This window comes from Gigantopelta aegis, chromosome 9, assembly GCF_016097555.1.
Source record: "Gigantopelta aegis isolate Gae_Host chromosome 9, Gae_host_genome, whole genome shotgun sequence".
Classification (NCBI taxonomy): domain Eukaryota; kingdom Metazoa; phylum Mollusca; class Gastropoda; order Neomphalida; family Peltospiridae; genus Gigantopelta; species Gigantopelta aegis.
The window spans coordinates 19,007,874-19,022,670 of NC_054707.1; the positions used below are offsets into that span (position 1 = coordinate 19,007,874).

Consider the following 14,797-nt stretch of genomic DNA (forward strand, 5'->3'; position numbering starts at 1 on the left):
CCTTTTCAGTCCAAAAGATTTAGAACTTCCTGAAGATGAATGAACCTTTCTACAAAGAATGCCAACTAATGCTGGGTCTTCATATGTGTCTTCATGATGATGAGAATGCTTGTCATCAGCAGGTAGTTGGCATGGCACATCAGCAGCATTACTAGTCAAATTAGTTCTGCTTCCAGTATGGGAACAATTACTACCAGAGGAAAGATATTGTGACGTCATTATTGCTTGGTCTCCTGAGCATACAAAGACTTCTGGAGTGGTATTCTTGTCCTTGTTGGAAACTGGGGCTAAGATGGAAATACTTTGATCACTTGCAGTTTCGAATACAGTGCTCTCAGATTCTCCTGAAACTTTTGGCACATCGTCTTGAGCAGGCACAGATTTTGAAGGATGTCTAGGGCAGTGTGATGGTGATTCTATCTTTGGATTGGATGCACTCAGTGTTAGTGGGGAACAGGTACAGGGGACAACATCTACCGAAAAGTTGGAATTTGTCAGCACATTTGTATTATAAACACCTGAGTCATTAGTCTTTTCAGTACTAACATGATCTTTGTCTGAAGCAGAATTCAACACTGTTGACGTCTGACTATCAACAGATGAGCCATAATCCTTCTCTCCAACAGGATAATTGCTTTTATTTTCAGTAATTTTAATATTTTCTGTTGGGTTTGTGGCTGTGGGAACATCTGCATTTACATTTGCATCAAGCCGTGGAGAATTTAAAACATATTTAACAGTATCTCTACCACGTTCATCAGACGAACTTTCAACAACATCCTTTGACTGGCATCTATCACTTTTCCCCTTCAACTTTAATTTATTATTTCTGTTCAACTTCTTCACTTTAGAAGATTCCTGATTTAAGTATGAATTTATTGGAGAATTAATTTCAGTTTGCTGTTGATCAGTTGAACAATGATTAACACGATCATTTGTTTGATCCGTGTCTGAAAATCCACCTAAACTACTTAAATGTATCCCCTGATCTTTCAAATTTATTACCAAATCTGCTTCATTAATACTTTCGGGAATGGTGTTTACATTAGCTGCAGATAAAACAATGTCAGATCCATTAATATTGTCTGGTGTGCTTAAAACACACTTGTTGCTGTTAACTTCATCACTTTCTGGAACTTGTATAACTTGACTGCCCGTGACAGAATTCGCATCTTCACTCAATTGGGTCAGTCGAAATTTTATCTCTTCTGGTTGTAGATCTGAAAGAATACAATTAGCATTTACAATGCACAGGCATGAAAATATATTCCATCACATAATACACCTCTCTCTGTGTGTGTGTGTGTGTGTGTGTGTGTGTGTGTGTGTGTCTCTCTCTCTCTCTCTCTCTGTGTGTCTCTCTCTCTCTCTCTCTCTCTCTCTCTCTCTCTCTCTCATATTCATGAACAGAAACTAATTACAAATCATTTCAAAGTGAAGTTGGATGTAGCTCAATGGCAAAAAGATAAGTTTGTTTTGTTTAACAACTCCACTAGATAATTTGACAATTCTGACATGTAGTCTTTGAGGGAACCGGGGTGGGCGGGACGTAGCCCAGTGGTAAAGAGCTCGCTTGATGCGCGGTCGGTCTGGGATCGACCCCCGCTAGTGGGCCCATTAGGCTATTTCTCGTCACAGCCAGTGCACCACAACTGGTATATCAATGGCCGTGGTATGTGCTATCCTGTCTGTGGGATGGTGCATATAAAAGATCTCTTGCTACTAATGGAAAAATGTAGTGGGTTTCCTCTCTATGACTGTGTCAAAATGACCACATGTTTGACATCCAATAGCCGATGAATAATAAATCAACGTGCTCTAGTGGTGTTGTGAAACAAAACCAAAAAAATTAATAAAAAATTGAGAAAACCGGTTACATTTCCCCTTTAGACAGGGCAGCACATTCCACATCCTTTAATACACCATTGTACTGGTTTGGAGAAGACACCCAGTAAGGGAATGAGTTCATCAAGGAGATTGGATCCTACAACTCAAGAACCTCAGGTGAGTACTCTGCCCATACATGTATGTCTGGTATACCAAAGGCCATAATAGGTGTTCAGGGCTTGAAACACGCAAAAAAATATGGTGGCCCCAAAAATGATAATGGATGTTGGCAAATTAAGGTAAGTGAACCATGAACCACGAGCAAGATTTTAATGTGGAATAAATATATGCAATACAAATATTAATAGTGGCGCATGTGTTATAGCTCTAAAGAGGATCACCCAAATAATAATATTTGGGCGACTAATACCAATATTTTTTAATATTTAAGTCACCCATTTGGCGACCTGGCCACAGGCCGTTTCGAGCCCTGGGTGATATCCTCTCAGCTGCTCTTTGGTAGGAGTATCTTATGTTGCAGTTATGGGTTTTCAAATTATTCCAAATGATAACAAGCATTCTGAGAGTACTGCTAAAGCAATACACGTCCCCTACTGGGCCCAACAATTTTTCGTATCTCCTAAATTCAAGGGCCAAACATCTGTGAAAAGCGGGTAAATCGCCATGAAAGTTAAACTTGATCTGTAACAGTACATGATAACACTATATACAAAATTGCAAAACAAATTTTCGTATCTCCTAAGTTCAAGGGCCATAATTCCGCCAAAAATGGGTAAATTGCCGTAAAAGTCAAACTGATCTATAACATTACATGATAAAGCTATACACAAAATGTCATCTCAATATCTCAAGGAAAACTATATGTGGGACAGAAGGATGGACAGACAGAGATAGAGACAGACAGGAAGGATTGAGATTAAAACTATAGTCCCCTCTGGTTGGATTGGTAGGGGACTAACGACCATTTGTCAGACACCAGTAAAGTATAATTTACAAAATGTGAGGTTTAGTTAAAAAATTCCATGCTTTAGTTTATTCTTAAGATGTTTTAACACAGATCAATCTCTGAAAAATCTTCTTTGTATGTGACAAGAACATATCAGTATATATAACTTGTTGTTTGAAATAATAAATTTATAGCTTACCTAAATTAGGAATCTCAAACTGAATGTCTTCATGTGTTGTGTCTAAATCTTCAGTGGATGAACTGTTTGCACTACTAGATACGGTTTCTGTAGGCAATAACATAAAACATTATTATATAACATTTAGTGAAATATCTTAAATATCAGTCAAATAAAAGTGTTATCAGTCACTCAGTGACAATAACACATTTTAAAGTGAACATTTCACTATTTCACTCTAAAATGTGTTATCGCCACTGTAGAAAGTGTTATCTTCACTGTAAGAAAGCCGGAACTATTCTGCTGCTGGCATTTTAAAAATAAAGGTAAATTGCCAAAAGTTATATAATAAATAGAAAATTTCATGTTTTTTTTATCAAATATGATTTATATTTCATCTCGTGAAGTTTGCAATCATATATGATTACAAACTTCACTCGATGAGATATAAATCATATTTGACAAAAACATGAAATATCCTCGATTTACCCACATGTACAATGTATGCACATACCTTGAAAGTGTCTCAATAGGTATTTCTGCTAATTAGGCTAGTTTTATGCCCACCCACCCCTACCTTACAACAAGTCAAATTATTAAATTTTACGGTTGGGTGGAAGATCATGGCTTGAGAAACGCTGGCCTAACATTAAACATCTATTATCAAAATAAATACTGATTAATCCAAATTAATTCTTCTTGAACATGTAAAAAAAAATTAATGGATTTTTCTAAGATGAAACTCACTACTACACATGCTACTATTTTTTAAAGTAAATACAATGATAGTGCTGTGCACATACAGCCTTTTGTTTTTATAAATTAGTTCAGTTGATTTTAAAGGTGATATTCTTGACAGGACAAAAGGAGTCCCTTATATGAAATGGTCCTTCAGCAGTTTTTCAACATAAATGTTTGACTGCAACATGCTTATTTCAGATGGGACAAGTATAATTAGAGATACATGTGTACTGGTCCTACTGGACAAGCAGATATTTAGAGAATAACTAACAAACTACGAGGAATTACGAATTATTTGTCCCGAGTGAATGAATTTGTAAACCCAAGCCTTTGGCGAGGGTTTAACAACATTCATTCATGAGGGACAGATAATTCGTAACTCATCGTAGCGAGTTGGTTATTCTCTTTATTACCCATTGTCAATTTTAACTGATTTTTAATGTAAAACTTCTGCAGTCTACAATAAAGCCATCAGCCATTACATTATATAATCTTACGCGCATTACATGACGTAATGTAAGTGACGTCATAGCATAACAGCATTCTTTTTACAGCCAAATGTTTACAGTACAAAATAATACAACTGTATTTACATTTCAAAATAATTATTTTTATATATTACTAAAGCCGTTGCTTATGAAAATATACCATTTCATGTTTACAAAACAAATGAGTCCATTTGTTTTTGCAAATCTTTGTAGATCGTATAACGTATGTGTAATCTGACCCATGAATTGAAACATTATATGAATGAAAGTTATGTTCCGGCCATGGCAAGCAACCAACCAAACGTCATGATTTTTAAGCCAGCCAATCAGAGGCTGTAGAAGCAATCTGCACACTGTGCAGAGATCGGAAAAATATTACCCCATATATTTGAGCCCATATGGGTAATAAAGAAAGTTAATATACAGCCCTGCTACTAATTACATTTAGATCCAAAAACATGGTTGTTTTGTGAAATCAGTTCAAGCTGTCAAATCTGAACGGAAGTTCCTACTGTAATACCAAACATTTACCTGCTTGATCCTGTACATTTTCCGAAAGCGACTTCTCAGACATCTCTGTCAATATTCTGGGTTGTCTGGTAGGAATAGGTCTCCACTCATCACTGGCTGATTTTACTTTTGTTGATGAAGACGTGATGATTATTGCTGCCTGCTTTTGACTTGGTGTTGTCTGCTTCTGATTTACTGTCATCTGTTTTTGACTTAGTGTTGTCTGCTTTGGATTTGGTGTCTTCTGCTTTGGACTTAGTGTTGTCTGCTTTGGACTTCGTGTTGTCTGCTTTGGACTTAGTGTTGTCTGCTTTGGATTTGGTGTTGTCTGCTTTGGATTTGGTGTCTTCTGCTTTGGAATTGGTGTTGTCTGCTTTGGACTTGGTGTTGTCTGCTTTGGACTTGGTGTTGTTTGTTTTTGACTTGGTGTTGTTTGCTTTGGATTTGGTGTTGTCTGCTTTGGACTTGGTGTTGTCTGCTTTGGATTTGGTGTTGTTTGTTCTTGATTTGGTGCTGTTTGTTTTTGATTTGGTGTTGTTTGCTTTGGATTTGGTGTCTTCTGCTTTGGACTTTGTGTTGTTTGCTGTTGGCTTGATGTCTGCTTTGGATTTGGTGTTGTCTGCTTTGGACTTGGTGTTGTCTGCTGTTGGCTTGATGCTGTCTGCTTCTTATTTGGTGTTGTTTGTTGCTGGCTTTCTGTTTTCAGCTTTTGATTTCGTGTTGTCTGCATCTGATGTGATGTTGTCTGGGTTTTATTTGGTGTAGATTTTTTCAGAAAACTGCAGTTTGCCAATGGTGTACTTGGAACAAGGTCTGAATTGTCTTTGCTCCCAGAACTTAACTGTCTAAGTCCCAAAGGTAAGGTGACAATTTGTGGCGTACCAGCAACAACTGTGACACCCGGAGATGCATCAATAGGTGTGTTCATCTTTTCCACCGTTTCAGGCAACACATTTACAGAATTTGGTAATGGTGAATGTGGAACATCATCTGAATCATCTGAGGTTTTGCAACCAAACTTTTTAAGTAGTAAAAGCCCAGCACCCAGTAGCGGAGTCTCAGTAACAACTGTAACACCTGGAGAACCATCGACAGCCTTTTGCTTCTTTCCCACTCTTTCAGGGTTTCTCAATTTCTTTAGTTTAACTTTCTTATCAGATTCCAAAGCAATGTTAACAGCCGCAAAATTAGAAGTATCATCACTTTCCATACCAGATATCTTGTTCACCTCAAAAGCATTTTCTGAATTCTGTATTGGATTATTCTCTAATGTAGCATCTGCAGCTAAAACCTTTAAAGCAATTCTTGATGTTTGTTCTGATTTATGCTCTGCACTGCATGTAGCTACCTCTAGAATCTGATCAGAATTTAGTTCTGATTTATTTTCCTCATTATCTTCATCTGGGTCTTGTCTTACAATCAAGCAAGAGTCATCATCCTCATCATGATCAAAATAGTCGGACGGTTCTTCAATATCCGCAGATATGGCAGTCACTTCCTCTCTTTCTGGAGCCATCTTGTCCATTGCATCTTGGGTACTGAAAAGGATATCGTGATCCTCAGCCTCACTAATTTTGTCAATCAGAAGATTCATTTCTTTACCATCATCTCTCCAGTGGACTTTCTTGGCAGTCTGCTCTCTTTTACTTTTCTTGCTCACTCTGTTTTCCTTAAGAATGGTCTTACTAACATGAAGATTCTCTCTAGATGGATCAGGCTTTGTGCTAGCTGACGTTTCATTCATGCATACTTCAGCTGCAGTAGACTGTTCTCCAGATCTAGATGGACCAGACTTTGAGCCAGTCGATGTTTCATTCATAGATACATCTGCAGCACTAGACTGTTCAACAGATGCTACTGAAGACAATTTTGAAAGAACAGGCGTATGCTGCTTCACACCAATCAAGTTAGTTTTAGGTTTTTTTTCTGAAACATGCAAAGGAACTTTGATGACTTTTTTAGCTTTGCAATTCCTTCCTTTTCTCTTTGGCTTTGCTTTTGTCTGTTTTTTCACAGGAGTCTGACTGCTTTTGAACTCGTAAGGATCCGAGTCATATTCAGGTCTTACAACAATCTGACTCTGAGTTTCGTTCACCACAGAATATCTGCTTTTAAAGATTCTCTTTCTTGTTCCAATGGTTATCTGAGGATTTCCTGAAACGCCACCCGTATCTGGAGTCAGGAACCTATTTCCAACACGACCATCACCACAGTTAGAGTTTCTGTCATGCAGCACATTCGTAACATCGCTACACACCCTTTCTTCGACATCAGTGGCTAACGGACCAAGCGGAATGATTTCTACTATATCCACCTCCTGGTCATCAACCTGCATTGTTAGCGGCAATCCGTCAATCCAGTTCTTTAGCATGACATCCTTGTGGCAGACTTTATCAACTCTCTTCTTTCCGTACGTCTTTCCTGCTGGTTTAGGCTTCAGAAACTTAGCAACATCACTCTGACTGTCGGGCGAGTAATTTTCAGAGTCAAGAACTGTTTTCTGTTGATTCTTGCAATTTTCTGGATGTTTTGAATGACTTCTTGTGAATGGATGATCATCTGTTGTTTGGAGACAGCTTTCAGAGGTGTTTCCGACTAACCAAGATTTGTCAGATTCATGATCCTTAGAATGGAATAGATTATCTTCACAGACAGTTGTCTTTTTGTTTAAAGTATTGTCCTGACTTTGGAACAGAAGCATTCCAACATCATCATCTGACACAGGTGACACAATGTCCTGCCCCAGACACTCTTCCTCAGATTCCTGTGCAAAACTGTTGTGTCCCACCTGTTTTTGGTCATCATTGTGTTTCTTTTCATTAGTAACATCCAAAACTTCAGATGATCTGTTGTCATTTAGGGACTTTCTTTCATTCATATTAACAGCAACATTTTCTTTTATCAAAGCATTAGATGATTTCCCATCCTTTTCTGATGTTTTTCCATTCTCTTTCACTGTTATTTCACAGTCTTTTATCAAACCGTCATTTGATCTGTTGTCATCCCGAGATTTTGTTTCCCTCTCACTAACAGGTATTTCATGGTGTTTCACCAAAGAACTGCCAGACACATCATCAATGAAACCAAATAAATCATCTTCAATAGACCTCTGTTGAGAAGACATTGATGCATCTTTTAAAGATCTTGAAACTTCAGAAGGACCATCTGAACTGCCAGATGCAACTCTGCTGGACCTTGTGGAGGGTCTGGCAATATGTGATGCTTGATTGTCAGCATCACTGCTCATGGCATCTCTAACTTTATACACACGAGATGTTCTAGCTTGCTGCACCTGTTGTCTCGATCGTGACCTGGCTCTGCGTTGATCTAGAACAGGTTGAGCATCAGGCTGTTCAGTTCTCTTTACTCCTCTGCTTCCACGTCTTTGTTTCTCTACATCAGGCTGTTCCTCATTCACGCTTACACCTCTATTCCGAGTTCTTGGCCCATCTGGATCACACTGCTTGTTGTTCAGGTAAGTCCTATGTGTATCTTTGTTGCGATTTCGTAATACTTTCTCAGCAGAATGATCCAATTTGTTCTTGCCATCTTTTCCCTCTGTTCTTGGTAATGGCTCAACAGCACAAGGGTCACAAAATTCATCCTTTGTTTCTTCCTTGTTCTGAGTGTTTGATTCAGCAGCTGATTCAGCATCTGGTGTTTCACTGCAGTCATCAGATGGTTCCAACCTTTTTCTTGTTCCTGCATATCTGACATTTCTTCTTCTTAGTCCAGTCTAAGGAAACAGAACAATTAATCCATAGTCACACATGTACACATAAACATACATTTACACGTAAACATACATTTACACGTAAACACACATTTACACGTAAACACACATGTACACGTAAACACACATGTACACATAAACACAATGTACACGTAAACACACATGTACACGTAAACACACATGTACACGTAAACACACATGTACACATAAACACACATGTACACATAAACACACATTTACACATAAACACACATTTACACATAAACATATACATGTACACATAAACATACATGTACACATAAACATACATTTACACATAAACATACATTTACACAAAAACATACATTTACACAAAAACATACATGTACACATAAACATACATTTACACAAAAACATACATGTACACATAAACATACATTTACACATAAACATACATGTACACATAAACATACATGTACACATAAACATACATTTACACAAAAACACAAAGCATTCTGCTCAAACAAAAATTTCCTCTACTGAGCCCAAACATTTTCATATATCCTAAATTCCAGAATCAATCCTAGACTGACTGCGCATCAGGCGAGGACTCTACCACTGGGCTACGTCCCTCCCTTTGTTTCATTATTTACTACTTTGTAGTTATTGATCAATATTATTTGCCAGACTTAATATACAAGCATTCTGAGAGGACTGCTAAAGCAATATATGTTCCATACAAAGCCCAACCAAAAATTGTGTATCTCTAAGTTCAAGGGCCATAACTGGGCAAATCACTGTGAAAGTCAAACTTGATCTGTAATTCAACATGATAAAGCTATACACAACACTGTAGCACAGTATCTTGAGACACTGTGAAAAAGAGTCTGAAAAAATATACCGTTTTTGGGACAGATGGGTAAACAGAAAGATGGAGACAAAACCTAGTTACCTCCATAGGACTCATAGTGGACTAAAAATTATTATTGTTATGAAGACATCTTAAAATATCCTTATATCAAGGTAAATGACAAAGTCAATAACTATTACCAATATCCAAATATATTACTTTTAAATTTAATTACTTTTCTGAAAACTAACACATTTTTTCTAACAAATACACATGTATGCAATCTATCTTCAAATAGGATTTAAATTAAACTTATTTTATAATAATTAAAAAAACCTTTAGAACTAACATATTATCCAAAGATTAAAGAATTTGTTTACACTAATCTTTTATTGAACAAAATAAACATCTTGTGTCAGATGAGACAAGAGAAACAAGAATATATCAGATATGTTTGGTTTAAACTTTAAATGATTTTTTCGCCCACTCTATCCCAAATTAAACAGGGAACATTCAGTTCAGTATCATGCTATCATTCGCTGCTCAAATTGGAGAAACAGTGACACAATTAACTGACAATTAATGTTACAATTCAAACATTTTGTTCTCTTGATAATGTTAATAGTATATTGTTGAAATTTTGCGAAAACTTAGTGGTCAAGACAGAGACATTGTTTTTACTCATATTCAAACAAAGGTTCCCTGTTATATAGCAAATAAAAAAACACCAACTTCTTTAGTCGGAGCTTGTTCTGGTGTACTTTGAAACGATCGGCTAATTCGTGGTCCTCTTGGTGGAGAAACTAGAATAAAACAAATAAATATATTTTTATTAATGTCACAAATTTCTTTTAATTGACAGTAACATATTTATAATTTAAACAATGGAATAACATAACAGTCCTCATTTCAGATATATCTGAAGTGAGGACTCTTACAGGGTTCATACCGGCCTCGGTGGCGTCGTGGCAGGCCATCGGTCTACAGGCTGGTAGGTACTGGGTTCGGATCCCAGTCGAGGCATGAGATTTTTAATCCACATACCAACTCCAAACCCTGAGTGAGTGCTCCGCAAGGCTCAATGGGTAGGTGTAAACCACTTGCACCGACCAGTGATCCATAACTGGTTTAACAAAGGCCACGGTTTGTGCTATCCTGCCTGTGGGAAGCGAATGTAGTGGCGACAGCGGGTTTCCTCTCAAAATCTGTGTGGTCCTTAACCATATGTCTGACACCATATAACCGTAAATAAAATGTGTTGAGTGCGTCGTTAAATAAAACATTTCTTTCTTTCTTACAGGGTTCATATACCTTGGAAACATAAAAATTTTGTATGTCTGAACCCCTGGCGTACTTCAAATCTTCAGTAAATGTTGGCAATTGTTAGTCTCGATTTCCCAAATGTACGTTAGTGCCGAGATCGGAAAACGTCGTCAGATTCCGCTGGCTTCAAGCAACAAAAGTTTTCTACATGAGTCCTAAAGACGAATTTCCATACTTTTTGCAAACCAACTTGCAAAAAAGGTATTTTTCCATACTTTTTTCAAGACTCCATACGAACCCTTCTCTTATGTTATTCCATTCAAGTTTTTAGTGGTAATCCAGGCCTCGAACATAAGTGGGTGTTCAGGCACCTAAAAATCAAGTGATGGCTTCCGAAACACCTTAAATCACACAAGTTTTGGGCGTTATAATGTACTTCCGACTACTGAATTATAAAAACAAACTTTACATGCGTTTCATAGCAATAAAAGTTACTAATAATACCTTTCGATGCATTATACTTAAAAATTACTTATAGTTCCAGACAAGTTTCAAGCCAGAGATTTTTTATTCTTAGAAGCGGTTTTTAGCTCCAGGGATGAAAACCTTAAGTTTGAGCCCTGGTAACCCAAGACTCTTAAGAATTGAAAACCTGCATGACCCATTTATTGGTTACACAGAAATAAATCCAGATAACCCATTTTCTTTCTGCGTAACCCTTTATATCCATGTATATGGTGATCTAAATTTCGTGCAAACAGAAAATAGATTATGCAAAATTAGATTTGCACGAGTAACGCGCTAACAAAATGATTGTTCTCACTATTTTCAAAGGCATGTAATCACATAAAAATTTCACTTTAATTTGGCAGCTAATAACATACATTTTCAGAAATTAAGGAATGAATGTTTAACAACAAGCCAAACATAAAAACATAACGAAACAAAAACAAAATCAATAAAAACTTGCAACGAAAAAATATTAACTTTTGGAATGTATACACCACCAATATGAAAAATCCTATAATTATCTGGAAACAGAGAAAAAGAAGGAAGGAAGGAAGGAATGTTTTATTTAACGACACACTCAACACATTTTATTTACAGTTATATGGCGTAGGACATATGGTTAAGGACCACACATTTATTGAGAGAGGAAACCCGCTATCGCCATTCCATGGGCTACTCTTTTCGATTAGGCCGGGAATTTTTTTTTTACTTGTTTCCTATTACATGCTGGAAAAATATAGGGTAGGTAGGTAGGAAAAACATTTTATTTTGGAAAATAATTTTATTTATGGATATTAAATAAAGGTGTTGACTACCGGTATCCAAAATAACCTCTGCATGTATAGAAATGCATTATGCAAACCAATAATACCATTCATCACAGTGTTTTCCCTAGAATGAAGTAAGGCATGGTAAAGTGACGTTTTGGGGGCATATTTTATGTGCAGTTTTAAATATAAGGGCTTTTTTTCCATTATACAATTTTCAAAAGGACAAAAACCTTATGGCCATTTTATTTTCTATATCTATTTCATAACTTAATTAAAAAAAGGAAAAATGGTCACATTTTAAAAAAATGATTGCCACACAACTGCTCGGCAAACTGGTGCATGCAGCCATATTCATGAATATGACGTCATGTTTTCTTTCTAGTCAGCATGAACTTTTTTAGCGGAAACCCGCGAAGTTCCCAGTGACCACTTACAAAAAAATAAGGAAACGCATCGAGATCTTACTGACATATTTAATAATTTGATTTGGAAGTAAACTCCATCAGTATCAGTAAACATTCCCTCCCCTAGTTTATCAGGTCACTAAGTTTCTACAAGGCCAGTTTGTCGCTGGAGTAAATCATTAAATATAGTTATTATTATTATTATTAATCGGAACACCTCGCTACGCTAGATGTAGAGTAAATCGGAAAAGATCGCATATATTCGTGAAAACAATTTTCCAACTCTTCGCCCGATATCTCACAAAAGTTACCGAACTTCAATTTGAAGGGAAGTAACTCCATCAATCAATTGTTAGAAGAAAACATTTCGTGGCTAACAGGTTGCCAATAAAACTAAATTTGCGACAGTAAAACCACCGATATACGTCAGCAAATCGGAAAACACAGTAGGGTTATCCCCTAAATGACACCAAATTAGTGCTTGTGATAGTTTTGGAATGTTTTCGTGAAAATCGTTGTTATATTAAAAAAAACATTTTTGGATATACAAAAAACGTTTTAGGGTCGGCAGGTTCAAATTAGGGTCGGTCGGGTAACCGGAAACAAACAATATTTTATGATATGTCTTAGCAGCAAGGGATCTTTTAATTGCACCATCCCACAGACAGGATAGTACATACCACGGGTTTTTTACACCAGTTGTGGAGTACTGGCTGGAACGAGAAATAGCCCAATGGGCCCAATGAAGGGGCAAAAGAGAAAAGAGCTGTGAATTTTTAAGTATTTGAGAAATTCCATTAATACTTACAAATAGTCCCCGAGTCTTGCTGAAAAGCTGTAATTAGGTCTCGAATGTTGTCAACAATGTGGCTCAAATCCTCCCTTTCTTGCAAACTCCTGTCAAAGAGTAACAAAAGTTTGTTTTGTTTAACATACGTGGATAATATAACCGCAACCATTTTGGAATCGCCGAAATGCTGGTTGGTATAAAACCTAGAGTACTGTATAAGTATAAAATCCGGATTGCTGGGCTGATATAAAACTCGGAATTCTGGTGTGAAATATAATATAATATGGTGTGGACTATAATTGGACAGTGCAAAAATCTGGAATTCCGGAGGATTCTCTCATCTACAGGTATGTACATGATAAAGCTATACACAAAAATTCAGATCAATATCTCAAGGCATTGTGGGAAAAAAAATCCATCCGGAAAACAAATTTTCATATCTCCTAAGTTCAAGGGCCATAACTCATAAAAAATGGGTAAGTCGCCATGAAAGTCAACCATGATTTGTAACAATACACGATAAAGCTATTTCAGCTCAATATCTCAAGGCATTGTGAAAAAACCCATCGGGAAAACTATATGTGGGACAGATGGACAGACAGACAGAAGAACGGAGATGAAAACTTAAGTTCAGTTGGACCGGTTGGGAACTAATAAGGAGTTACTGGTTAATTACCATTGCGAAACCAACAATTGGTTGCCAGCTGATAGGAACAGAAATATATGTTTCAACGACTCCTCCGCACATTTTTTAAACGACAATTGTCTGGAGTCTAACATATGGTTGTTTCGACATTTGGTCGAGAAGACAGAAAATCCTACATACTTCTTCTGATAAAGCAGCAAGGGATAATTTTATATGCACTTTCTCATATATACAGGACAGTACATACCATGGTCTTCGATTTACCTGTCGTGGGGCAGCGATTAGAATGGGAAACAAAACTGAGTGCATTGAGGGCTGCTAGTTGATTTTACCATTTTATCATATATACTGTAGAAATAAAAGTGACTCTACACATACACGTACGCCTAAATGATACACGATATTGAATAATTTTTTACATTTCTGATCAATGTAAAGGTGTTTAATTACAAACCTCTTGGTAACCAGCTTCTTGCACAATGGACATGGCACACTGGACTTTGTTTGCAAAAACTCTGCGATGCAAAATCTTGGAACATGAAAACAAAGAAGAAGAAAACTATAGGTATAATATTTACACTCTAACACTAAATTTAAAATTAAAATGCCTGAAATCTGTAGGAGAAAATGTTCAGTCAGTTGTACTTAAGCAGGGCCAATGTACCGTTTGGGCAACTGTAATATTTTAAAATAATGGCGTTAGTTGCCCAAATGATATTATTTGGGTGATCTTCTTTAGAGCTACAACATACGAGCCACTATTAATATTTGTATTGCATATACTTATTCCACATTAAAATCTTGCTTGTGGTTCGTGGTTCGCTTACCATTAATTTGCCAACATCCATTATTATGTTTTGGGCCACCATATTTTTTGGCGAGTTTCGAGCTCTGGTTAAGAGTGCCACTAATTGGAAATTTTAGAAAATTGTAAGAATGAAATATGTCAAAATCTGAACAGAAATGGGTTTTATTCATACAGAAATTGTGATAGAACTCTACAGTAATTGCCATCACTGCTGTATTGAAGTCCACGCTCTGTATCGTTAAATCACAATGCAAGATACCAGGACAACATGATAAAAATTACAAAAATTTCAGTTTTGAAGTAATTCTGTTAGAATGCTGGAAACCATTTAAA

At 36.7% G+C, this 14,797-nt stretch overlaps 1 protein-coding gene across 1 annotated transcript; it reads right to left on the minus strand.

The window, feature by feature from the left end:
• Nucleotides 1-5: 5 nt before the first annotated feature.
• On the minus strand, nt 6-5,921 carry LOC121381488 (proteoglycan 4-like). The gene is made up of 4 exons (XM_041510807.1): nt 4,733-5,921; nt 2,994-3,080; nt 244-1,220; nt 6-29 (listed from the first exon to the last, which is right to left on the minus strand). Exons 1-4 carry the CDS (start codon nt 5,919-5,921, stop codon nt 6-8), a joined length of 2,277 nt encoding a protein of 758 aa, XP_041366741.1.
• Between the last annotated feature and the right edge of the window lie 8,876 nt (nt 5,922-14,797).